This window comes from Callithrix jacchus, chromosome 19 (genome assembly GCF_049354715.1).
Source record: "Callithrix jacchus isolate 240 chromosome 19, calJac240_pri, whole genome shotgun sequence".
Classification (NCBI taxonomy): Eukaryota; Metazoa; Chordata; class Mammalia; order Primates; family Cebidae; genus Callithrix; species Callithrix jacchus.
Genome location: NC_133520.1, coordinates 37664849 through 37692815, shown reverse-complemented (window position 1 = coordinate 37692815; position 27967 = coordinate 37664849). Strand labels below are relative to the sequence as shown.

The 27967-nt window shown below is 46.3% G+C and overlaps 1 protein-coding gene across 1 annotated transcript; it reads right to left on the bottom strand.

Annotated features, from left to right (window-relative positions):
• Positions 1 to 212: 212 nt before the first annotated feature.
• On the bottom strand, positions 213 to 21749 carry LYPD8 (LY6/PLAUR domain containing 8). Its single transcript, XM_035280714.3, has 6 exons — positions 21697 to 21749; positions 16884 to 16986; positions 16376 to 16495; positions 11705 to 11869; positions 10247 to 10384; positions 213 to 4642 (listed from the first exon to the last, which is right to left on the bottom strand). The coding sequence occupies exons 2-6, from the start codon at positions 16972 to 16974 to the stop codon at positions 4404 to 4406; spliced, it is 753 nt and encodes a 250-aa protein (XP_035136605.1). The 5' UTR covers positions 16975 to 16986; positions 21697 to 21749; the 3' UTR covers positions 213 to 4403.
• Between the last annotated feature and the right edge of the window lie 6218 nt (positions 21750 to 27967).

Sequence of the window (27967 nt, the reverse complement as noted above, 5' to 3'; positions counted from 1 at the left end):
ACTTTTTGTATCTCAAAATAGCTAAAAAAAAATAAAAAGATTTGTGACGTTCCCAATACAAAAAAAATTGATACAATTCTGAAGTGATGAATATCCCAATACCTGGATTTGATCATTATGTATTATATGCATGTGTCAAAATATCACATATACCCCATAAAATATATGTACAATTATTATGTATACATTAAAACACGTACGTTAAAGAGACATAGTGATAAGTGGTTTTTACTTCAGTTCAATTTATGTTTCAGATGAAAGGTTATTTGGAGAGTAGTTCCGAGTATAGTTCCAGAAACTTTTAGGTCAGACATGCTAAAAGCCCAGTCTTGAGCAGAAAGAAAGGAACCCACACCGCCCTCTTGTCCTCCTAGCTGGGGCAGTGAGAAAGGGTCAAAAGGGCTTGGGGTCTGATGGGTACAGTGCCCTATCCTATCCCGGTCCATGAGGCAGAGTTGTTGCTGGGAAAGGCTGACCCCTAGGGGCTGTTCTGCCTGTTGTCTTGAGTCCAGGTGTGGAGTGAATGCTCAACTCAATGGATTGTGAGCAGGGTGTTGCCAGTCACTTCCAGGAGGGGAGAGTGGAGATGCCTGGGCTAGAGTGGAGTGGGCTGTACAGGGGCCTAGGGGAAGTACTGGGGAGGCTTTCCTTCACCGGGGTGGGGGGTAGTTACATGGGCAAGTTTGTTGATACTCAGTCTGCACACATACATTTTATTGTATGTATATCCTGCATAACATATAATTTTGTGTACAATTTGATTGTAAATAAAACATGGGCAAAAGAGCTTTACAAATTATAAAGTATTGTGGAAAGACAGGGCATTACTTGTCATTAGTCCAACCATATGGTGTGAGTGTAGAATTCTGCAGAGTTTCTTAGATGTGGAAGCTTATCCTAGAGCCCAGGCTGCACTTAAGGAAGAATTGGCGGTAAGGGCTTTAGCTTAGGGGCAAAGTATGAGACCTGGCTCAGGCACCAGAGGACAGGAGTCTGGAGTTAAGCATGAACAGCCATGAGAAATAAAAGGGTTAGAGGCACTTTGCTCAGCTCCCTGCTCTGGGTAAGGAGGTGGGAGCCAGTAATGCATGAACATACATCTGTAGGGTACTAGTTTATCCTCCATTAATAGAATGAAAAGCATCGACCCCTGGGCAGGTACCCACTATTTCTGTTTCAGTTTCTTGCTGCCCTTTCTGCCGTCTTGCTGCCTTCGTCCTGCAGTCTAGGCAAGCTTCCCAGAATGGAAACCTAATCCCACTCTTTCTCACTTACTATACACTGATTCCCCATGGCCCTCAGTCTGAAGCCAGAGTCATCTACAGGGTTGTGGAGACCTCCTGGGATCTGACCCTGCTTGCCCTTCAGGCAGCCTCCCATGTGACCCTTTGCTGTTACCCAGATATGGCACTGCTGCCTCACATCAGCCTTGAGCACTGGGGCTTCCAGAACAGGTCAGTGGGTAGTGCAGACCATGCAGATAAGAGGCAGAGAAGCCCCCACTGCAGTCAGTGAGGCCATGGTGTCAGCAGCCACGGAGGGCCTAGGAAGGGTGAGTGAAGTGGACAGGAGATTCTGAGACTGAAACAGAAGCAGCTATAACCTTAGTGAGGTTGGCACCATCCGAGGGAGCTGAGCTGGGACAATTCCTTCCACATCAGCATTTCTTGTGGCCTCTCCTCTTCCTAGTGTGTTTACAGAGTACCTTCCAGACTACAATCTTCTGCTGTTAACATTTACTCCTCGCCAAGCTCTGTGCTAAGCTTTACAGGGAGACCTATGTCTACAGATCTCACAACCCCACATAGCAGACCTTAGCACTATCCCCATTACACAGGTGGGGATGCTAAGGCCCAGAGAGGAAAACTCTCTTGCTCAGGGTTCCAGGGCTGGAATTATGTGATGGATGCCACTGTCAGCCCTGGCCCCTAGGCCACTCTGCATAGCTCTCTGGACTCTCTTTCTCTCTCTCTCTTTTTAATTGTCAGCCAGCTGCAGACAGAGCACTTAACTGAGAGTCCAGTGAGTCATGAGGGATGGTGGAACCATGGGATAAAAGAAGCGTGACACCTGGTGGGGCACAGTGGCTCACGCCTGTAATCCCAGCACTTTGGGAGGCCGAGACGGGTGGATCACTTGAGGTCAGGCGTTCAAGACCAGCCTGACCAATATGGTGAAACCCCAACTCTACTAAAAATAAAAAATTAGCTGGGTGTGGTGGCGTGCGCCTGTAATCCCCGCTACTTGGAAGGCTGAGGCAGGAGAATCGCTCGAATTTGGGAGGCAGAGGTTGCAGTGAGCTGAGACTGTGCCACTGCACTACTGCAGCCTGGGTGACAGAGAGAGACTCTGTCTCAAAAAAAAAAAAAAGGAAGCATGATACCTTCCTTAGTCTTGGAGAACAGGAGAACAGCTGCTCCAGACAGATGCCCAACCAAGAGCATCTATATGGAGTTTAAGTTGCTGAGAAATGAAGTCACATTGTGTGATTGGTTGTTTTTTTTTACTAAGGTATGTTTGTTATAGCAGGCCTAGCCTATTATATTAAGAAGTATGGCCAGGCACGGTGGCTCATGCCTGTAATCCCAGTACTTTGTGAGGCCGAGGCAGGAGGATCACTGGGTCAGGAGTTTGAGACCAGCCTGGCCAACATGTTGAAACCCTATCTCTACTTAAAAAAAAATACAAAAATAATTAGCTGGGTGTGGTGATGTGTGCCTGTAATCCCAACTACTCAGGATGCTGAAGCAGGAGAATTCCTTGAACCCAGGAGACAAAGGTTGCAGTGAGCCATGATCAGAACACTGCACTGCAGCCTGGGCAACAGAGCAAACTTCAGCTAAAAAAAAAAAATAGTAATAGCAACTTCACAACGGAAAAACCTGAAAGAAAACCTTAACCAAGGTTAATGTCACCTGTAATATGACACACTGACATCATGCATCTCCTGACAAAATGCACTGAGACAGGCAGGTCGTCGCTGTAGTTTTCTTGCCAAAAATGCGTAACCTCAATCTGATCACAAGAAAATGTCAGATGAGCTCAGATTGGGAAACATTCTACAAAATGATTGGACAATACTCTTAATTATCGAGGTCTTGCTAGATTCCAGACTGTTACAGTTTGAAGGAGACTGAGGGGACATAACAATTAAATGCAAAGAATTGGATCCTGGACCAGGAAAAAAAGGACATTCATAAAAATTGGTGAAGTACAAATGAGTTCTGTTCCTTAACAATATTGTTTCAATGTACATTTCCTGATTTCAGTGACTGTATCGTGATTTTCTAAAATGTGAACATGAGGAGAAGCTGCCTGAAGGAGATAGTGGAACTCTCTGTACTAATTTTTGTAACTTTTCAGTAAGTCTAAAATTATGGTTCAAAATAACGAGCTGAAATAAGTAAGAGTGCACGTGGTGGTGTGTTGCCATCACATGACCTTCAGGTGGCTTTGTCCTTCCTGCACTGTCAGCAATCCTGGCTAAAGTTGACCCACGTCAGTTTACAAAAAGAAATTTACTATAGCAAACCCCATGTTTCCAAGTTCAGCTCAAAAGGCCCACCTTATTTACTAGACCTGGACCTCTGGGCATATTTGACTGAATGGTTTTCTTGTTCCCTTGGCATTTGATATGGAGTTAGTTACTCCGTGCTTGATTATAAGCTCTCGGACGGCTGGACTGGGGCTCTGTAGCCGCATTCCATTCCGCACAAGACTGAGAAAACTTCCTCAGCTGGGAATGGAGCCCAGCACTGCTGGCTGCCCAGTGAAGCCTAGACAGGAGGAGTATGCTGGTCTTTAGCAGCCCCTCCAAACCCTCCAGACTCTCTATGTCACCCAGGCTGATGGGTCTCTCTCTGTCACCAGTGTGACGGGTCGCTGAGGCCATATTGCTGTTTGTGACCACAATCGGGACAACTGTTGAAGAGCCGTATTTGTCCGGTACTAAATGAGCTTCCATGTTGGTACTGGGCCGACACAAGGCCTTATAGGGTAGGCTGGGGGCTCCTTGTGTGTGAGAGTGGGGATGGCGGCATGTTGGTCCCCAGGGTGCAGGGCTGCAAGGTCAAAGGGTTGGCTTCTCAGAAGCAAGATGAGCAGGGAGCAGGGATCATCAAATCCCAGAAACAAAAGTGCACAGGTTTCAAAGGCAAGGACTCCACCTCTAGCCCGGAAAGGGGCAGTGACGCGAGAGGGCAGCTCAAGTGAAGCCCAGCCCAGAATGCATCAGGACGGATTTGGGCAGTGAAGGGACCAGCTCTTTAATAATGGAGTAACAAGGCACTGTCAGCTTTACCTGGAGATGTGTGACTCCCACTTACTGGGCAGTTAAACAGGACGGGCGGGGAAAGAGTGTGGCAGCACCCCAGTGGTACTGGGTGAAGTACAGCTCCAGCACCTCAGAGCAGCAGTCCCAGCAGAAGGAGGCTGGCGAGCTCCAGGAAGTTGAGGGAAGCTTTGGAGCCCATGTTGTGGGAAGCGGCCGGTGTAGACATGGGGGTTAAGCTGTTTGCATCTGTACACTCGAACTTTCGAAAGATGACTCCTCCAACCGTCTTATTTTCACCAGACAGGAACTGACAGGTGGAGTTACTGACATTGGAACAGCCTTTCAGCACGAGACGCTTAGACTCAGTGTCTGTGAATGCAAAGGAGACAGTAGGGACCCCACTCAGTCCTCTGTCCTTCCACCCATGCCCGTTCTTAGTTGGTCACCTGCAGCGTGGTGGCCCAGTGACCAGCAAAAGCTGGTCTGCTCCTGAAACCCACGCAGGAAGAAGGAGCCTGCACGTCCAGAGTCAAGACCACCATGAGGTCAGAGGCCTAGACTCCCACGTACACCTAACCCTGGAGGAAGCAGACTCCTGGAGGTGAGGGGCAAGCCCAGGCTAAAAGATGAGGGTCAGCACTGGACCTGAGACTCACACCTGTGTTCCTGTGCAGCTGGCAGGTAGAGAAGCCAGGTAGAGACTCACACCTGTGTTCCTGTGCAGCTGGCAGCTAGAGAAGCCAGGTAGAGACTCACTCCTGTGCTCCTGTGCAGCTGGCAGGTAGAGAAGCCAGGTAGAGACTCACTCCTGTGCTCCTGTGCAGCTGGCAGGTAGAGAAGCCAGGTAGAGACTCACTCCTGTGCTCCTGTGCAGCTGGCAGGTAGAGAAGCCAGGTAGAGACTCACTCCTGTGCTCCTGTGCAGCTGGCAGGTAGAGAAGCCAGGTAGAGACTCACTCCTGTGCTCCTGTGCAGCTGGCAGCTAGAGAAGCCAGGTAGAGACTCACTCCTGTGCTCCTGTGCAGCTGGCAGGTAGAGAAGCCAGGACAGGCTCAAAGGGCAGTTCTCTGTTCTCAATTCAGGACTTCCCTCTCCCCTTCCAGGGTTTGCTTTCAGTCCTCGCTCCTCTCGGGACCTGAGTTCTCCCTGCCTGAGTCTTCCCTGAGAAGAAGGAAAAACCACTTTTTTTTCAGCTGAGTAACTCTTTTCTTCACTCTGTGACTTATTTATCTATTCATAATCACACAATTGGAACATCAAAATATTTTCTGTCAACGTATGATTTGATTAAATGAAGCAGGGGGAAAAAAATCTCACCCCCAGTGGTACTCTCTTGAAATTCATGAAACTGGCCTTTCACAAACTGAAGCACTAGGCTTGATTTGCCAACAGCAGACTCTCCCAGAAGAAGGAAGGGATATAGGAGACCAGGGCACATCTCTGCCATGAATTGGAGTTCTGCTATGTTTAATCATGTTTTGATATTCAGGTTCTAGGACAAGGCCAAGGGCATTTGCAGAGAAGATGTAACCCTGATAGCAGCCACCATGTACTGAGCACTTTTACTGTGTGCCCCACCTGCTGTCAGTATGTACTGAGCACTTACTGTGTGCCCCACCTGCTGTCAGTATGTACTGAGCACTTACTGTGTGCCCCACCTGCTGTCAGCTGCAATTCTAACAGTCCTGGAAGCTGGGCCCCTCAGAGGAAAGGGACTCAAGGAGGTGAAGTGACTCCACCTGCCACTTGTCAGGGGCAGAGCCGCAATTTGAGTTCAAGGCTGGCTCTGGGACCAGGGAGGGTGGCTTGCGCCTGTAATCTTAGTACTTTGGGAGGCTGAGGTGAGAGGATTGCTTGAGGCCAAGAGTTTGAGACCACTGGGTAACATAGTGACAACCTGTTTCTATGGAAAATTACAAAATTATCCAGGGCTGGTGGTACATGCCTGTAGTCCCAGTACTTGGGAGGCTGGGGTGGGTGATTGGCTTGAGCCAGGAGTTGGAGGCAGCTGTGAGCTAGCGATCACACCACTGCATTCCAGCCAAGGTGACAGAGTGAGGTCCTGTCTCAAGCAATAACAAACACTGACTCTAAACTTGCTTGGAAAAGGAGTGAGAAACCTCCAAATGCTGTTTTATAGCAAGCATCAGTGCTGAAGTTTTTGTTTTGTCTTGAGATGCAGTCTCGCTCTGTAGCCCAGGCTGGAGTGCAGTGGCACGATCTTGGCTCACTGAAGGCTCCGTTTCTCAGGTTCATGCGATTCTCCTGCCTCAGCCTCCCTAGTAGCTGAGACTACAGGCACATGCCACCATGCCTGGCTACTTTTTGTATTTTTAGTAGAGACGGGCTTTCACCATGTTGGCCAGGCTGGTCTTGAACCCCTGACCTCAAGTGATCAGCCTGTTTCAGTCTTTCAAAGAGCTGGGATTACAGGCATGAGCCACCACACCTGGCCAGTGCTGAAGATTGATTTAGAGTGAGTTAGGAAGGTGTGTTTCATGGAACATTTGTACTGTATTAAAAGAATGATCTTGGACAAAAACAAACAAAAATACCCCTATATTTATGATAGCTTTAATTTGTTTGGCTTTCAGCTCAAGTCAAATCCTATAATAAAAAAGAAAATCTATCCCTTTTATCAGACCTGGGAACCAGATAAGCAGAGAGAGAAAATCCTTCTGATGTCATGTTGCCCTAGACACAGCTTTAGAATCAAAAGCCTAGCAGTTTAGACATCCCAGATATTTTAAAAGTGAAAGAGCTTTAAATGCATTTTACTAAGGGAAAGAAGGCATTTTGAAAATGCTACGTACTGTATGATTTCAACTACAGTATAGTGTGGAAGAGGCAAAACTGTGGAGGCAGTAAAAATATCAGTGGTTCATGCCTGTGATCCCAGCACTTTGGGAGGCTGAGGTGGGCAAATCACGAGGTCAAGAGATTGAGACCATCCTGGCAACATGATGAAACCCCGTCTCTACTAAAAATACAAAAATTAGCTGGGCGTGGTGGCGCGCACCCGCAGTCCCAGCTACTCAGGAGGTTGAGGCAAGAGAATTGCTTGAACCCAGGAGATGGAGGCTGCAGTGAGCCGAGATCGCACCACTGCACTCCAGCCTGGGTGACAAGAGCGAAACTCCGTCTCAACAATGACAACAAAAAGACCAGTGGTTGTCAGAGCTTAGAAGGGAGGGAGGGATGAGTAGGTGGAGCATAGAGGAGTTTTAAGGCAGTGGAAACACTCTGTATGGCACTACAATGGTGGCTATGCATCATTATACATTTGTCCAAACTCATGGAATATATACACCAAGAGGAAACCCTAAAGTAAGCCACCAACTTCGGGAGATAATGATGTATCAATGTAGCCTCAATGATTATAACAAATGTACCCCTCGGGGGGGATGTTAACAATGGAGAAGTTTATGCATGTTCGGAGCACGGGAAATTTATATAACTTCTGCCCAATTTTTCTGTGAATCTAAAACTATGCTGAACAATGAAGTGCATTAAAAAAATAATAAAGAGGTTCAGGGCTGGACACTGTGGCTCACACCTATGATCCCAGCACTTTGGGAGGCTGAGGTGGGAGGATCCCCTGAGGTCAGGCGTTTGAGACCAGCCTGGCCAACATGGGGAAACCCCGTCTCTACTGAAAATACAAAAAGCAGCCGAGTGTGGTGGTTCATGTCTGTAATCCCAGCTACTCAGGAAGCTGAGGCAGGAGAATCGCTTGAACCCAGGAGACGGAGGTTTCAGTGAGCTGAGATCACACCACTGCACTCCAGCCTGGGTGACAGAGTGAGACCCCATCTCAAAAAACAAAAAAAGAGGTTCAGGATAAGCATGGCCCTAGATGCCACTGCAAAATAAATGATTACGGGTAAACACTGATTCCTGATGCTATAATTGACACTTCACAAATATTCAAATCAAACTGTGCCTGGATATTAGTCTCTTAAACTCTTACTGCTTTGGCAGAGACTGGCTTGTTGTTTATTTTAGCTTCATGCCTCTTTCCTTCCTTCTGGGTCACACTAGTCCACGTTCTCAGCCTCCCTTACAGCCGAGATGGCTATCTTACTGGGCTCTAGTCAATGGACTGTGGAAGGGAGTGATTCATTCACATCCAGGCCTAACCCATAAAATCCCTTCTGCCTTCCTTCACCACCTCTCTTTTCTACTGCTGGCAAGATGCAAAGGACAGAGCACAGAGCTGCCAAGACTTGGTGGGTGGGGGCCAGAGCAACAAGACAGAAGGAGCCCATGCCTCAAACTCTGCAATGAACTGCTCCGGCAAGAGATAAATATCGATTGTATTGAACATAGGCTTTGGAGATTGTTCTTCAACTCTTTAACTAGTGAAGGTTTCTAAACTGTCTTGGCTTTCATTTCTAAGACAGCATGTACTGAGAGATGGAGTCCACATAAATGAAAGTTCTTTGGGGTCCTCAATAATTTTTAAGACACAGAGTTATAGCAGAGGGCCTGAGATCACACAATTTGAGAATGACTGATGGGCACTAATGCCCTCTCACACAGCCTGAAGCACTCGTACTGTCTGTCTTCACTAAGAAAGAGGGGAAGCATGGCGGAAGTGCTGTTTTGCCCCTCTGTTTCCTACATATCGCTGTGAGTCAGAGGTTAATGCCATCCGGATATGCACTCAAGTGCCTGCACTTGCAATGTCCCCCCAAGGGAAAGGAGAACAGATGAGAAAGGAAGAGCCAGGGCTGGGAGGACACAGGAGGCTGCCCGCAAGGCCAGCACCCACCCAGGGCATCGCTGGTGCTGTTAACAGCAATTGACTAACCTTAACAAATTTATTAATCTGTAACTATTTGGGCAAATGTTAGAAATGTGTATTGTACAATGGTTAGTACCAAATTGCTTTCGTAGAAAAGGACAATTGGTTGGACTTTAAAACCCAATTTGGGCTGGGCGCGGTGGCTCACACCTGTAATCCCAGCACTTTGGGAGGCCGAGGCGGGTGGATCACAAGGTCAAGAGTTCGGGACCAACCTGGTCAACAAGGTGAAACCCTGTCTCTACTAAAAATACAAAAATTAGCTGGGCATGGTGGTGCATGCCTGTAATCGCAGCTACTCAGGAGGCTGAGGCAGGAGAATTGCTTGAACCCAGGAGGCGGAGGTTGCGGTGAGCCGAGATCATGCCATTGCACTCCAGCCTGGGTAACAACAGCAAAACTCCGTCTCAAAAAAAAAAAAAAAAAAACCAATTTGACTCTTTCTGCCAGGTGATCCATGCTACCAAAAGCCAACACCTCTTAGTGACAAGTAAAGAAGAAAAGCGTAGATATAAAAGGAAATAAAAGTTGCACCCACCCTCACCTATGCAGTAATGCAACCTAGTGAAGAAGTAAATGGGCCGGGCGCGGTGTCTCAAGCCTGTAATCCCAGCACTTTGAGAGGCCGAGGAGGGCAGATCACGAGGTCAGGAGGTCAAGACAATCCTGGCCAACATGGTGAAACCCTGTCTCTACCAAAAATGCAAAAATTAGCCAGGTATGGTAGCAGATGCCTGTAATCCCAGATTCTTGGGAGGCTGAGACAGGAGAATCGCTTGAACCAGGAGGTGGAGGTTGCAGTGAGCTGAGATTGTGTCACTGCACTCCAGCCTGAATGACAGAATGAGACTTCATCTCAAAAAAAATAAAGAAGCAAATGTCAGGAGTGGTGTGATACATTTAGACAGATATGACTTGATTATAAGCCACAGGGGACTAGAGTTTGAGAGAAGCGCAGCCCAGGAGAAACAGCTCTGGTCTAAGAAGGTAAAAACAGCAACTAGCTCAAGGCCACACTAACAGCCTCTTGATTTCAAACACATTATGACCCTGTCCCCCTTGTCCGCTGCTCCCCTGGTCCTTCTGTGTTAACCCAGAATTTATGAACCAAGACTCGACATGTTTCCAACTCAAGTCCCACATGGGAATTAGAACTCCAGGACTTACCAGTCTTCAGGTCTGCAAGTAGAAAGATGCACTGTTCTTTTTCATAACATTTCCAGGGTTTCCCACTACAGGAAGTTCCATTAGATTCATAACAAGCAGGGCACTCTATGCTGCTGGACACATTCTTCAGTGGAGGGTCTGGTGGAGTAAGAGTCATGACTCAGGACAGTGTTATCAGACAGAACGTGGGAGGAAGGGGATAAACCACACCCTTCCTTGGGGATAAGCCAAGCAAATAAACCACCGAAGACATCCCGAGACTGGAGGAATCGCATCATTGGGAATCTCAGATGTAGCCTGGAAAACACCATGTCCCCTCAAAATATTTCCTACACACTCCGTAGATCTGACCTCACAGACTCTCTCATCTTCACGAACTATGACCCATCAGTGAGTTGGGGTATAGACTGAGAATGGCAAGATTTTGAGCTGAAACCAAACTATAGTCAAGGTCAGCATTCGCCAGCCATTCTGAACATGAGCCAGCAAGTGTGTGACTGTTACTAACTCTTGCTCTGAACAAATGAACACAGGCCATTACTTAACATTATCACTAGAAGAAGAAAACGCACAATGAGACCAGTTCTGGGGTTCATTAACTGTGCTTTATGACCATGGTCAATAAACTTTGCCTTTTCAGCCATATTTTCTGTTCTTCAGAAAGAGAGCTGTGGTCTAGATCAGCAGATCTCAAATTATGGTCCGGTAACCCCTGAGTCCCTGAGACCCTTGCAGGGAGTACTGCAATGTTCAAAGAAGATCCATGATAATACCAAGATACTATTCACTTATTTTACTCTCTTTCTCTTGAGAATGTAAAGTGGAGCTTTCCAGAGGCTACATGATGTGTGAGACTCTAACAAACAGACTAATGCACAAGTTAATATGAGAATCCAGCTGTCTTCTATTAAGCCAGAAACTAAACACTTTACAACATGTATAATAACAATACCACTCATCCCATTTAATATCTTTCTTTTGGAAAATATAGTTATTTCTATGTAAAAACATTATTAATGTTGATGTGTAATGCGTTTTGGTTATTCTGGAGAACCAGTTACAATTTCTAAATTGTCTTGGCTTTAATTTCTAAGATAGATGGAGTCCACATAAATGAAAGTTCTTTGGGGTCCTCAATAATTTTTAAGACACAGAGTGGTAACTGAGAGCCTGAGATCACATAATTTGAGAACGACTGATGGGCACTAAGAATGCCCCTCACACAGCCTGAGTGCTTGCACTGTGTGTCCTCACTAAGAAAGAGGGGAGGCTTGGTGGAAGTGCTGTTTGGCCCGTCTGTTTCCTACATAATTGCTGTAAGTCCGAGGTTAACGCTATCCGGATATGCACTGAAGTGCCTGCACTTGCAACGTCCACCCGAGGGAAAGGAGAACAGGTGAAAAAGGGAGATCCAGGGCTTGGAGGACACAGGAGGCTGCCCGCAAGGCCAGCACCCACCCAGGGCATCGCTGGTGCTGTTACACTCCTTTCCTTGACAGCACTGGCTCACAAAATGAAAGCGTTCTTCAGCAGACACGTGGACAGTGAAGGCTGTAACAGGTGCCTCCTCACTGCAGTTCTCCGCGGAGCAGGACATACTCTGGTATGATCCGCTTGCTCTCTCTACACAAAGACAAACACAGACTGTCAGCCCCTGGTAAGGAGCGGGTGTGGGGAGGGTGGGGACCCTGAATTGCAAGTGCTTCAGGCAAAGGCAGAAGGTGCAACCACAGTTCAATGCAGTTTTAAAGACGCTGGAGAGGGTTTTCTGGAAATAGTAATAAGAATAATAATAATTCTTCCCCATCAGGTAGCTCTTTCTTTCAGTCGGAGACTATCAGCAGTGCAGGTTAAACTCCAGGCAAAAGGCTGATGGGGAGCCTGAAAATGGGTGGTCCAGGTGAACAGCCCCTGAAGCCAATAGAAAGTCTTAAGATCTGTGAAAATGATCAAACAGATGTGATGAGCCTTATGTACAATATGACATCCGAAGTTCCTGCCTAAAAATTGAACCTGAATCCAGTCAAGCTTCTAGCCAGAGCTATCTAATATGGTAGCCACTAGCTATTTGTACCTATTTAAATTTAAATTTTATTAATTAAAATCTAATCAAATTTAAAATGAAGTTCCTCGGTCATAGTAGCCATATTTCAATATTTCCAGTGCTCAGTAGCCATGTGTGACTACGGTATGGGATAGTGTTACTGCAGATAAGTCCCTCATTGAAGAAGGTGCTACTAGACAGAACTGATTCCCTCCACAAGAAACAATGAGAACAGGAGAACAAGTCAAATGGTACCACTAGGAAGCAATCAACCACAGCTAGAAAATGGGACAGCTACAGGGCAAACGACCCTCTTCTCCAACAAACCAACAGAATTGAACAAAAAGTGACGGAAGCTGTTATAAAACAAATGAGGCTTAACAGACCTAACAGCAAAATGCAATGTGGGGATTTTGCCTGGATCCTAACTCCACACATAGACCATATCATGCATGACATGTTTGAAACAACTGAGAAATGTTTAAGATGGCCTGGGTATTAGAAGAAATTAAAGAATTACAGCTAACTTTCTTGATATGATAACAGTATGTGTCTTAGTTCATTTTGTGTTGCTATAACAGAATACCATAGATTGGGTAATTTATAAAGAAAATAAATTTATTTTTTATGGTTCTAGAGTCTGGGAAATACAATATTAAAGTTCCAGCCTCCTCTGGGGAGGACTTTCTTCTGCATCATCCCATGGCAGAAGAGCAAGAGAGAGTGACAGCAAGTGAGGGAAAGAGAGGGTCAGACTCCCTTTCATCAGGAACCCACCTCCACATTAATGATGCTTATCCATTTACGAGGGTGGAGTCCTCATGCCTAATCACCTCTTAATACAATCACAATGGCAATTAAGTTTCAACATTAGTTTTGGAAGGAATATCCGAACCATAGCAGTATGATATTTATGTAAAAAAAAAAGTATTATCAGAGATACATAGTGAAGCATTTACGGAGAAAATGACAAACGACATGTACATACACACACATTATATAAATATAAATATGTGGAGAACGATCCAAGATGGCCGATCGCTAACATCCCGAGATTGCAGCTCTCAGGGAAGGCGCGGAGAACTAGAGGACGCCACACTTTCAGACAAAGTCTGGTTGCTCACGGAGCAGAAGATCCCCCAGTGGAGGAAACACACAGGTCGCCAGCGTGACTCTCGTGGCCGGCGCAGCAGCTCTCGGAGCAGAGTAAACAGGTTCGGAAGACCCGCACGGGCCCCCAGCACAAAACCAGAGCCCGGCGGAGCCGCTGTGACGGCACCTCGGCGCGAGAGCGCTTGGCGCAGAGTAAACGGGACGGGTTCCCCTTCTGACCGAGGTTTGGAGTCCTGGGAAGGCAGAGTCGCCTACTACGGACACAAGAAGGAAGCCAGACAGGAGAATCCTGGGCAGAAAAGCACCAGCAGTTTTAACGCTGCTGCTCTGGCCCTGGGAACTAACAACCTGGACGTCCACTCAAGAGACCTAATCTGAAAGTTGGTAATTTCAAAGACGACAGGAGGATAAATTTGCAATGATGGGAAGAAACCAGCGTAAAAAAGCTGAGAATACTCAAAGTCAGAACGCCTCTCACTCTAAAGATGACCACAGTTCCACATCGACAATGGAACAAGGCTTGATGGAGAACGAGCGCATCCTGATGACAGAATCACTCTTCAAGAAATGGATAATAACAAACTTCGGTGAGTTAAAAGAACATGTTGTAGCCCAACGTAAAGAAACTAGGAACTTTGAAAAAAGATTTGATGAAATCCTATTGAGAATAGACAACTTAGAGAGGAGTATGAGTGAATTAATGGAACTGAAGAATACAATACAGGAACTCCGAGAGGTATGCACAGGTTTAAACACTCGAATTGTTCAAGCAGAAGAAGGGATATCAGAGGTCAAAGTCCAACTTAATGAAATAAAATGTGAAGAAAAGATTAGAGAAAAAAGGATAAAAAGGAATGAGCAAAGTCTCCAAGAAATGTGGGACTATGTGAAAAGACCAAATTTACATTTGATAGGTGTACCTGAATGCGATGGAGAGAATGAATCCAAGCTGGAAAATACCCTTCAGGATATTATTCAGGAAAATTTTCCTAAACTAGCAAAGCAGGTCAACATTCAACCCCAGGTAATACAGAGAACACCACAAAGATATTCCTCAAGAAGAGCAACCCCAAGGCACATAATCGTTAGATTCACCAGGGTTGAAACGAAGGAGAAAATACTAAGGGCAGCCAGAGAGAAAGGTCATGTTACCCACAAAGGCAAGCCTATCAGACTTACAGCAGATCTCTCAGCAGAAACTCTACAAGCCAGAAGAGAGTGGGGGCCAATATTCAACAACCTCAAAGAACAGAACCTTCAGCCCAGAATTTCATATCCAGCCAAACTAAGCTTCACAACTGAAGGAAAAATAAAATCTTTTATGAACAAGCAAGAACTCAGAGATTTTATTACCACCAGGCCTGCTTTACAAGAGCTTCTGAAAGAAGCATTACACACAGAAAGAAACAACCAGTATTAGCCTTTCTAAAAATACACCATAAAGTAAAGAGCACCAACATAAAGAAGAATTTATACCAACGAATGGATAAAACAGCCAGTCAACATCAAATGTCAGTAACCCTAAATATAAATTGACTAAATCCCCCAATCAAAAGACACAGCCAAAACCCAACAGCATGTTACATCCAGACCTGTTTCACATGCAAGGATACACAAAGACTCAAAACAAAGGGATGGAGAAAGATTTACCAACCAAGTGGAGAGCAAAAATAATAAATAAATAAAAAGCAGGAGTTGCAATTCTCGTATCGGATAAAATAGATTTTAAAGCAACAAAGATACAGTGGTAAAAGGATCAATGCAACAACAAGAGCTAACGATCCTAACACCCAGATACGAGACTTAGATTCAATGAGACAGAAAATTAATAAGGATATCAAGGACTCGAACTCAGATCCGGAACAAGTAAACTTAATAAATATTTATAGAGCTCTCCACTTCAAATACACAAAATATACATTCTTGTCAATACCACATCACACCTACCCATAAGTTTAAATGAAACATTGATTGGCCATTATTAATACCCAATTTTTTTCAAAATAAAGCAATATTTCCATTTACTCTCCCTCTTTTTCTTCCTCTTTCTTCCTCTCCTTTACTTATTTTTTTTTTTCTTTCCTTCTCTCAAAAAAAAAGAAATCAACTTGTAAACCTCTAGATCCAGGTCCGCAATGTCTCTCTCATTGCTTGATTTCCTTCCTTCCCTTCCCTCCCTCCCTCCCTCCCTGCTTCCTCCCTTCCTTCCTTCCTTCATCCCTTCCTTCCTCCCTACCGTCCTTCTTCCCTCCCTTCCTGCCTTCCTCCCCCCCAAAAATAAATAAATAAATAAATATAAATATGTATATGTATATTTATGTAATGTGTACTTTAAAATGCCATAGCCAAAAATACTATATTAAAAAAAACATAGCCAAAAAATAGCAAAATGTTAATAACTGCTGACATAGGGTAGTGGTTACATGGCGATTTGTTATACTCTTCTTCCTACTTTAAACATACATAAAGTATGTTTGAATGTGTCTATTAGAAAAAAGTTAAGAACCCTAAGTGCTCTGAGAAAGCGGTTATAGTAATGGTTACACTCAACACACCCTGTGGGGAAGTCCTGAGTGAGGAAAGTATGTTTGATCTAGAAGAGGAGGAACCGTGAGGAAGAGAAAAGGGGCTGGGGAAAAGGAAGAATGAAAGCATCCTGAGCAAATCTGCCTGGTAATTTAAGAGCTGCCCTTGCTTCTCACATCCACTTATCCGTGTCTAGAATGACGCTTTGTGATCAAGGGCAGCAATTTCCAAAGCACGCCAGGGATTCTTGTCTGCACCGTCCCTGTTCTTGTCTGGCTTCTGCTTGTCTCAGCCATGCGCTGTTTCTCCTGGGAATTGCCTTTGGAAGTTCCTCTCCCCTTGCACAGCATGTCCCCATCTCTGCCTTTCTTTCCTCCCTGGTCATCCTCTCCAGCTCCCTCCCACTGCCAATCCCAGAGGCAGCAAGGACATACACCCAGACTCACCTAAAGAAGAGTTGGCTGAGGAACTGATACAGCTGGTGTTGGCATGTGAGGGACATTCAGTGGCAGTGCTGCTGACACAGGACTTTCCCCACGAATTACACTGCACACAGCTCAGGGATTCTGAGGAGAGAAGATACCCAACGTCTGGCAATTTCAGTGGACACTTATAGAGCATACTCTATGCTAGGAAAAGCACTGCTCCCACCTTGCAGTAAAAGACACAGACGGAGTGGCATCGCTGCCCTCTGGGGATCCCCAAAATTGATGCTATGAGATGGAGCCACCATAATTAGTTTCTTCCGCTGCTCACTATTCCCCAGTGGAAAGATCCAACCTTGAACAACAGTACAGAGTGGCCCCATTGAAAGCCGGCTGCACAGATAGGTCCCCTGGTCTTCCCTGACCACAATGTAACACGTGAGGCCCTCAGGGCTTTGAGAGCCAGAAGACACTGGTGAGATGGAAAAGGGGGTCTCCATTTTAAAGACGGGCCCGTGACTTCTCTTACCTACAGCGGAAACCAGAAGCACTGCCATGAGACCAGCAATGAGGATGCCCTTCATGGCGCTGGAGCTGACTTCTCCCAAGGATGGGGCCATGGAGCTTCAGGCCTAAAGAGACAAAAAGAAGGCAGCCCTAGGCCCTTGAAGGGCTGCCTGTCATCCCCTGGGGGTTTTAATCACACTGTAACAAGCCCAGTACTCAGTCCATCCTTGTGGCAGAAAGAATCAAAGTCCTGAGCTGGGAGCGAAAAGCTGTGACACAGATTCCAGCCCGCCCCACACAGAAGTCCAAGTTCTCTTCATCTCAGCCTGCAGTAGCATCTATGCATGGATTTGAAACACAGCCAGGGGGCATTTCCCCTGGAGCCAATTCAGTTGCAAAAATGCGCAGGCAGATTAATTTTTAGTTTCACTGGGGATGGGGTCCAAGAGGAAAGAGCTGGCTGGGGTCTGTGCCCCTCCCTCCCCCAGAGCACAACGGCCCTCCTCCAGCCTGCTGCTCACTCATTCATATTTTACACTTAGAGTTCTGTTGCTGCCACCTCCTCCACAACAGGTAGACACCTATTGAGCACTTACTCTGTTCCAAGCACTTTATAGGTATCAATTCATGTAATTCACCTACTGTAGCAGCAAGTACTATAACTAGCATCCCAAGAAAAATCAAGCGTTAGCAGGGTTCGGTAATGCACTCAAAGTCGAGGTCTTACTTCTGGGAGGTATCAGAACTGGAGTTGAGCGTCTGTCCCTAACCGCCAGCGCCTCCCAGGGTCCTCAGCCTGGACACACTCAACCTGCAGCACCAAATCAGAGTCTCCCATGCACTTCCGAGTCGTGTGTCGCCAATCTCTCCGCACCTTGCGTTCCCTGCCTGCAGATTGTCTGAATTATAGACCTTTGGGGATTGCTAAGGTTTGGTTGCATTCGTGAGAATTCTGAATTAGAACTCCCAGAATTTCAACTTGCTTGTGTGTGAAAGCAGCACAGAGGGCAGGTGTCTGGCTCTGCCCTGAGCGCTTCTTAATCACTATCTCATCTACCCTATACACGGTTTCCGTGAGCCACACATGGCGATTTATGATTCTCCCAGGTTAAAGTGAAGCATTCTGTTTTTCAGTAGCACCGCCACATTCCAAATGCTAAGGGGCCACATGAGGCTGGCGGCTGCTGTATTGGCCACTACAGGCACAGGACATTTCCATCATTGCGGAGAGGCGCATGGGACAGTACTGTGTGACAGAGGCTATCACCCCACTCCACAGGTGCGAAAACTGCAGCGTGGAGGGATAACAAAGTGACCGAACTCGCTCAGCTTACAAGAGCCAAAGTCAGTGCTCTATTCTAGGACCTCCCAGCTCCAAAGGCTAGCTGCCCCATAATAGCTGCTACTGACTGAGACAGAACAGCCTTCACCTGGAAGCCCCTACTCCCACCTCAACACACACGCGCACCACATCACGCACCACAGGCACACCACTCACACACACCACACACATCACACACACACCACATCACACACCACAGGTACACCACTCACACACACCACACACATCACACACACACCACTCACACACATCACAGACATCACACACACACCACATACCACACACACACCACACATACATCACATCACACACCACACACATCACACAAACACCACACATACACCACATCACACACACACCCCACACACCACACATACACCACATATACAAATACCACATCACACACCACACACATACACCACACACACCACACACCCCACATATCACACACACACTGCACATACACATCACACACCACACACATGCCACACACCAGACATCACACACACACATACACCACATCATACACCACACACATCACACACCACACACACCACATCACGCACCACAGGCACACCACTCACACACACCAATCACACACACCCCACTCACACACACCACACACATCATACACACACATCACGCACCATACACACACCACTCACACACATCACAGACATCACACACACACCACATACCACACACACACCACACACACACCACATCACACACCACACACACAAACACCACACATACACCACATCACACACACACTGCACATACACATCACACACCACACACATGCCACACACCAGACATCACATACACACATACACCACATCACACATCACACACACACCACATCACACACCGCACACACACCACTCACACACACCACACACATCATACACACACATCACACACCATACACACATCACTCACACACATCACAGACATCACACACACCACATACCACACACACACCACACACATCACACAAACACCACACATACACCACATCACACACACACTACACATACACATCACACACCACACACATCACACACACACCACATCACACACCGCACACACAGCACTCACACACACCACACACATCATACACACACATCACACACCATACACACACCACTCACACACATCACAGACATCACACACACACCACACACATCACACGAACACCACACATACACCACATCACACACACACTGCACATACACATCACACACCACACACATGCCACACACCAGACATCACACACACACATACACCACATCACACACCACACATCACACACACACCACACACATCACACACCGCACACACACCATTCACACATACCACACACATCATACACACGTCATGCACCATACACACACCACTCACACACATCACAGACATCACACACACACCACATACCACACACACACCACACACACCACATCACACACCACACACATCAAACACCACACATACACATCACACACACACACCCCACACACCACACATACACCACATACACAAATACCACATCACACACCACACATATACACCACACACACCACACACACCACATATCACACACACACTGCACATACACATCACACACCACACACATGCCACACACCAGACATCACATACACACATACACCACATCACACACCACACACATCACACACACACCACACACATCACACACACACCACACATACATCACATCACACACCCCACACCCCACACATATACCACATACACAAATACCACATCACACACCACACCACACACCCCACATATCACACACACACTGCACATACACATCACCCACCACACACATGCTACACATCACACAACACACACAACACACACACAACATATCACATGACACACATCACATATCACATGTCACAAACACTACACACACAGCACATACATATACCACATACACAAGCACTACACTACACACCACACACACACACCACACATACACCATACCACACACACAGCACACACAGCACACATCACATGTCACACATATTACATACATGCTGAACACACACAACACACATTACATGTCACACCACACGCATCACACACCACATACACAAGCTTCACACTACACACCACACACACACCCCACACACATCACAAGTCACACACTTCACACACACAACACACCATGCACTAAATACATCACACATACTAGACATATACACCACACATCACACACCACACATCACATGTCACACACATGATACACACACAACACACCACACACCTCACACACATATCACACCCAGCACACATACACCATATGCCTCCACACACAGAGACACATACACACCACCCACACTCACATACACACACCCCATATGCCATTTATACCACATGCCGCAAACATTACATACACACAATCATATACGCAATACACACACCACACACAAACACCACACACCCTACTGTGACACCCCGGTTGACTTATTAGGGGTTGGTAAAAGGAAGGGAAACCAGCCGGTCAGGAGAGAAGAGGCCGCACCGGCAGCCCCACCATTTAGAGATAAAGGAGGGTAATAAAGCACATCTGGAGCTTGTAAGCAGACATACGCCAGCCCTGCACCCTACACAACTGCTCATCCCTCCAGGCCAGGAGCCTCAGCTGCCTGCTTTTCTCTTCAGTAGGAAGAGAGTTTCAGGGGCCCGGCCTTCGGGGAAAGGGCCTCTCAAGTCTTACAGTGTCATGGAGGAGGGGAAAGGAGAGATGAAATAAGATGAGATGATGAGATGAAAGGGATCCCAGCAGCACATCAAGTGCACAAATCATCTCAGCCTACAGTGAAGACCTGGAAACTAGCCTCATCTTCAGGTAGAAATGACGGAGGCCCAGAGAGGTCAGGACTGGCCCAGGGACACACAGCAGAGAAGCAGAGCCTGGGAGTGAGTGACCCCATAGCAGGACCCAGGCCTTGCTCACCACCTCTTTGGGTAAGAGGGACCAGTGAAGCTGGGGTCCAGGCAGGGGCCCTGTGTGGAACATGAGACATGGCATCTGAGGCCCTTTTGCTAGGTACTTCCCACTTGCAAAGTTTCACTGTTGAATCTTTCCAACAGCCTGGCAGGGGCCTGTTATAACTGCTGTCATCTTTCGCACAGAAAGCTGGAGCTCAGAGAGCTATGAGGACACAATACCACACAGAATGAAGGCGGTCACACAAAGAATGATGCACAGAACACACACACACTGCACACAAACAACACACAGAATAGCAGATGGCAAAACAACAAGAAAAGTCTGTTCCCAGCCCACATCCTCCCTGCACTCCAGACTTCCCTCTCCTGAGCATGCGACTGCCCGGGGCAATGCCAAAGGAGCCACAAGAATGTCCAAGACCTGGCCGGGCGGACCTGAGCTGGCCCTGAATGCCCTCCTGTGGTTTCAGCTTCTCCCAGGGCTCAGGCCCCAGCCTTGTGGTCCTCTCACCTTCTGGATCTGGCCTGGTGACTGTCCTACGGAAGGTGGATCCTGGCAGAGGCTTAGAACTGGTGTGGGAGAGGACTTATATAGCAGGTGGCTGTACAATCAACAGCACAGCTGTCTTCTGGGGAGGGACTTCTGTGTCAGACAGGCTAAGGCTTCTGGCTGTCAGACTGTACCCTGCCCAACCATATGGCTACTGTGCAGCTGGTGTCCTCTCTGAGACCTCTAGGAATTGGGAACAACTTTGCACAAGGCCTGCCTTTGGCAAAATGTAAACAGGACCAACATATCTTCCAGCATTGGCTGTGGCCTCCTAAGTCAATTCCATGGCCTGCTGATGACAAGCATCACGTCATGACAAAGTGTCAATCGCCGTTATTAGCCCATTTATAGATGAGAACACCAAAGCACAGAAAGAGAAACATGTGAGAGATGCTCATGGGCACACAGCTGGGGCAGGGGCAGAACTCAGAGCTCAGAATCAGGCTACATGGGGGTCCGTGCAACTCAGGAGATGGGCTCCGGTTCCCAGGGGCAAGTGTCTCAACCTTGTTAAATTTGAGGGTCCTCCAGCCAAGACGAGTGTAAACTCACTGTGCAGCCTCACAGTGCGGTGGTAGAGGAGCTGTGAAGGTCAGCCCCGCCCACAGTGTGCTCTATACACCAGGTGAGGGCCTGCAGCAGCACTCAAGAAGGTTTCTGGCCAGGTGATCTGAGCAGCTACTGGTAAAAGCCCAGGTCAGGTCAACTGAGATCTCTCTGTATTAGTTTCTCTAGATCACATGATCACAAGGTGAAGTCCCACAACAGGCCATCTGCAAGCTGAAGACCAAGGAAGCCAGTCCAAGTCCCAAACCCTCAAAAGTAGGGAAACTGACAGTACAGCCTTCAGTCTGTGGCCAAAGGCCTAAGAGCCACTGTCAAAACACTGGGGTAGGCTCAAGAGTCTAAAAGCCTAAGAACTTGGAGTCCCAGGATTGAGGGCAGGAAGCCTCCAGCACAGAAGAAGGATGGAGGCCGGAAGTCAGCCAGTCAAGTCCTTCCACGTTCCTTGGCCTGCTTTTATCCCGGCTGTGCTGGCAGGGCTTTGACGGTGCCCACTCAGACGAGGGTGGGTCTACCTCTCCCATTCCACTGACTCATGTTAATCTCCTCTGGCAACACCCCACAGATACACCCATGATTAATACTCTGCAATACTTTTCAATCCAATCATGTTGACACTCAGTATCAACCATCACACTCTCCAGTCTCCTCACACGCTGCCATGGGTGCTCCAGGTTTTGAGTGTGGACTTGAGTTATCTTCCCTCCTCATCTTGCCACTTTACACACACACACACACACACACACACACACACACACACGGTGGGGAGTGTGGAGAGCCCACTCAGCCAAGGATGCAGAGGTTGAGGAATACACATCATTCCAGTATCCCCAGGCTGCATTTCAACCTTGCAGTTCCCTGCTCTTGAAAATACCCCTTGAGGCAGGGCACCATGGCTCACACCGGTAATTCCAGCACTTCGGGAGGCAGAGGCAGGCGGATCAGGAGGTCAGGAGTTCAAGACCAGACTGACCAACATGGTGAAACTGCCATCTCTACTAAAAAATACCAAAATTAGCTGGGCATGGTGGCTCGTGCCTGTAATCCCAGCTACCTGGGAAGCTGAGGTAGGAGAATTTCTTGAACCCAGACCAGGGAGGTGGAGGTTGCAGTGAGCCGAGATCACGCCACTGAACTCCAGCCTGGGGTATAGAGCAAGACTCCATCTCAAAAAAAAAAAAAAAAAATACCCCTTGGCCATTTGTTACCCTAGCCTGTGTCTCAGCTCTCTCTTCTTTCCCCAAACTCAGGCATTCATTCGACAAACACTTTTTGAGCACCCTGCACGTCTCAGGCCTACAGTAGGAAACTGGGAGGAAAAAGACAAAGACCTTTGTCCTTTTGGAGCGTAGTCTAGAGAGGACTACAAACACCACCAATGGATACGGCAAATAAGCAAATGACAGGGAAAGTCAGGATGTGGTGACTGCTCTGGCAAAAGGACAAAGAATAGGATAAGGCATTAACCATACTGGGGAGGCAGGCAAGTGTAGGGTTCCACTTTCAAAGAGGAGGCTGGAGTCGGTCTCATGGAGAAGACAAAATTTGAGTTATTTTTAAGAGCAGAGACTCTGGCTGTCTCTCGTTCTCTCCTCTCCTCACCATCTGCCTTCAGGCTGCTTGCCACAGCATTTTCCTAAACAAAAGTCATCTCCTTCCTAACAGAATCTTATTGTTTCCCACCACACACTAGTCAGCCACCTGGCAGCACACAAGAGAACTGGGCCCAGCAATAGACAATGGGTTTGAGGGTATCATGAATGTGGCCTCCCTGAGCCACAGGTGGAGGGCCGGAAGAGCCCATGAACGCTGCTTTGGAGATAACAGCTCTGGTGTCAGGCTGAGTATGACACAGGAAAATTGGATTAGTCAATGCTAACTCCTCTCTGAAGGCACCAGATACCCAGGCAAATGGACCCAAAGTGACCAGAAAGATCTGGGTCTGAATCCAGACTTTGTCCCTCACATCACCTAAGTTAGTTATTAACCTCACTCATTGGGTCAGAGTCTTTAAAAGGGGATCATCAGGCCCTGATTACCTATGTATTCCTGGAATCCTCAACCCATTCTTCTGTGCTTTTTCCAAAGCCATCTATCTATCAATAATGTCATGAGGCTGTCTAACCATGTGGGAATTGCTATTAACAGCATGTGTGAGTTTAACTGGGGCCCTTTATCAATAAGGACACTGAAGACAATAGCAGCCCCTGAACTGGGCTTTGCAATCTACATGGCTGCTCACAGCAGTCCTGGATTCATTCCTTTTGAGGCTCCAGGCAGTGTCCCAATGGGTGTCACCAGCTGCCTTGACAGATAAAGAAACAGATCCAGGGAGGCCTTCCCTGTAGGCCTTCAGACGCCTGGGCCAGCAATCTTTCCATCTCAACATGGCTCAGGTGGGACCCAGCCTCCACCCAAAGGATTGGAAACATTGACTAAACTTCTTTCCTCCCCTTCCAGGGGTCACCTCTCTGTTGTCAATGTGGGGTCCAAGGGCTTGGGCCAGTCACAAAGAATAATGAAAAAGCACCCCGCTAAAGCAGAGTCCTCCTGACTAGCCAAGAACTCCAGAGACTCAGGAGAAGCTAAGTCTCAACAAGCAGCCTAACTTTAAGAAGCCTTGGACACATCTTAGGCTCCCTGGCTTCAATGTCTTCTTAGAAAAGGACAAGGTTGCTTGTCCTTGCAACCTGCTGAGCTGAGGCAAACTTGGAGCTCAGCTGAGTCCCAGAGAGTCATCCTGGGGTGTCCATCTGGAACCACTTTGAGAAATGGACTTTTCCTGAAGTTTCCCTCGATGACCAGCAAAGCTTGGAGGTGAGTTTCCAGGGGATTCCACCCCATTTTAGAATAAGCATGTGTAGATGTGTAGGGTCAGGTCAGGGAAGCCAGAGCAGGAATTCCAACTAACAGAAGTCCAAGCCAAAAACTCAGCAAAAGAATCAAGAACATCCACCCCTGACCCTCCTTCTCTCTGTGTTTGCTTCTAGGAGACTTTCATTGACTAGCTTATTCCTCCAGCTTGGAAATGTGAGAAAATAGGCTAAAAAGAATGAATTATTGCCCCCAACATTCCTGCCCTCCAGTCACCGTGCAAAGGAAATGAGCATATCCTGAAAAATAAACTTCCCCAATAGTCCATGGCCTTATGGAAGACAGTGATCCCCTGAGTCTTGGGTTTCCCATCTTTCAAATGGCAAAAACGGCACTAACACCTGAGAAGCTATTCTGCGGATTGAAGGAGGTCACACAGGTAGACGTTGAGAATGAAACTATCACATCATAAAAAGCTCTAAAAACAATGGCTACTGCTGCTATCATTGCTCTATGAGCTCATATCGGGGAATGCACAGCCCAGGAGGACACTCACATCTGCACAGGGCAGTGCTTTACGGTGAGGCCCAGGCTCAGAACACACTTCTGCCACCTACCAACTGAGTGGGCTAAGGTTACACAATTCTTTATCCAAGAGAAAGTCACAGCTACAGCTCCAATACTTAACTTGTTGTAAAGATCACCAGATTTTAAAGTTACCTTTACCTTATCGATAAGTTATACCAAAACATCCTTTTAAGCTCTTCATTTGCACCATTCCTTCCAATGAGCAGGGAAGCCCAGTTAAACTGCCAGTGATTGAGTCTGGAATGAAATCAGCTAATTATATGAGAAAATTGTTAATATAACCATTTCCCTAAAAACTCCAGGCTCTAAATATAGGGCATATTTGAAGAATTATTGCATCCAGCACTAGATATCTGGTTTTTCCGTACAATCTACCAATACAGATCTCCACTAATGCTGGCAAAAAAAGAAAAAAAAAAACAGGACTGGTCTGACTCCTATTTATACCAGTTATTAGCTGTATGACCTGCTTAAGACTCTTAGTTCCCCAATCAAAACAGAGACAACACATGGATAGGAAGAATCAATATTGTGAAAATGGTCATACTGCCAAAATTAATTTGTAGATTAAATGCTATTCCCAACAAACTACCATTGACTTTCTTTGAAAAATTAGAAAAAGCTAATTTCAATTTCATATGGAACCAAAAAAGAGCACATATGGCCAAGACAGTCCTAAGCAAAAAGAACAAAGCTGAAGGCATCATGCTACCTGACTTCAAACTATAATACAAGGCTACAGTAACCAAAACAGCATGGTACTGACACCAAAACAGATATATAGACCAACAGAACAGAACAGAGACCTCAGAAATGACACCACACACCTACAACCATCTAATCTTTGACAGCCCTGACAAAAACAAGCAATGGGGAAAGGATTCCCTATTTAATAAATGGTTTTGGGAAAACTGGCTAATCATATGCAGAAAACATAAACTGGACCACCTCATTACACCTTATACAAAAATTAACTCAAGATGGATTAAAGACTTAAATGAAAAACCTAAAACCATAAAAACCCTAGAAGAAAACCTAGGCAATACCATTAAGGACAGGCATGGGCAAAGACTTCATGACTAAAACACCAAAAACAATGGCAACAAAAGCCGAAATTGACAAATGGGATCTAATTAAACTAAAGAGCTTCTGCATGGCAAAAGAAACTATCATCTTATTGAACAAGCAAACTACAGAATGGGAGAAAAATTTTGCAATCTATCCATCTGACAAGATCTAATATCAAGAATCTACAAGGATCTTAAATTTATAAGAAGAAAACAACTCCACCAAAAAGTGGGCAAAGGATAGGAACAGACACTTCTCAAAAGAAGACATTTATGCAGCCAAAAAACATATGAAAAATGTCATCATCACTGGTCATTAAAGAAATGCAAATGAAAACCATATTGAGATACCATCTCATGCCAGTTAGAATGGTGATCATTAAAAAATCTGGAGACAACAGATGCTGGAGAGGATGTGGAGAAATAGGAACACTTTTACACTGTTGCGAGTGTAAATTAGTTCAACCATTGTGGAAGACAGTGTGGCGATTCCTCAAGGACCTAGAAATAGAAATTCCATTTGACCCAGCAATCCCATTACTGGGTATATATCCAAAAGATTATAAATCATTCTGTTATAAAGACACATGCACACATATGTTCACTGCAGTACTGTTTATAATAGCAAAGACCTGGAACCAACCCAAATGTCCATCAATGATAAACTAGACAAGGAAAATGTGGCACATATACACCATGGAATACTATGCAGCCATAAAAAACGATGAGTTCGTATCCTTTGTAGGGATATGGATGAATCTGGAAACCATCATTCTCAGCAAACTGACACAAGAATAGAAAAACAAACACTTCATGTTATCACTCATAAGTGGGTGTTAAACAATGAGAACACATGGACACAGGGAGGGGAGCATCACACACTGGGGCCTGTTGGGAGGGGGTAGGGGAGGAAGGGGAGGGGGTGGGGGGGATTGGGGAGGGACAACATGGGGAGAAATGCCAGATATGGGTAACGGGGGGATGGAGGCAGCAAACCACATTGCCATTTATGTACCTATGCAACAATCCTGCATGATCTGCACATGTACCCTAGAACCTAAAGTACAATTTAAAGAAAAAAGATTTTATATTACACAAAAAGTCCACTTATAGGTGTTTATCTCATTTATATGTATTAAAATATTTTTAACAATTTAATTACTCTTGAAAATCAAGGTAGTATTTAAAGTTAGTCATTA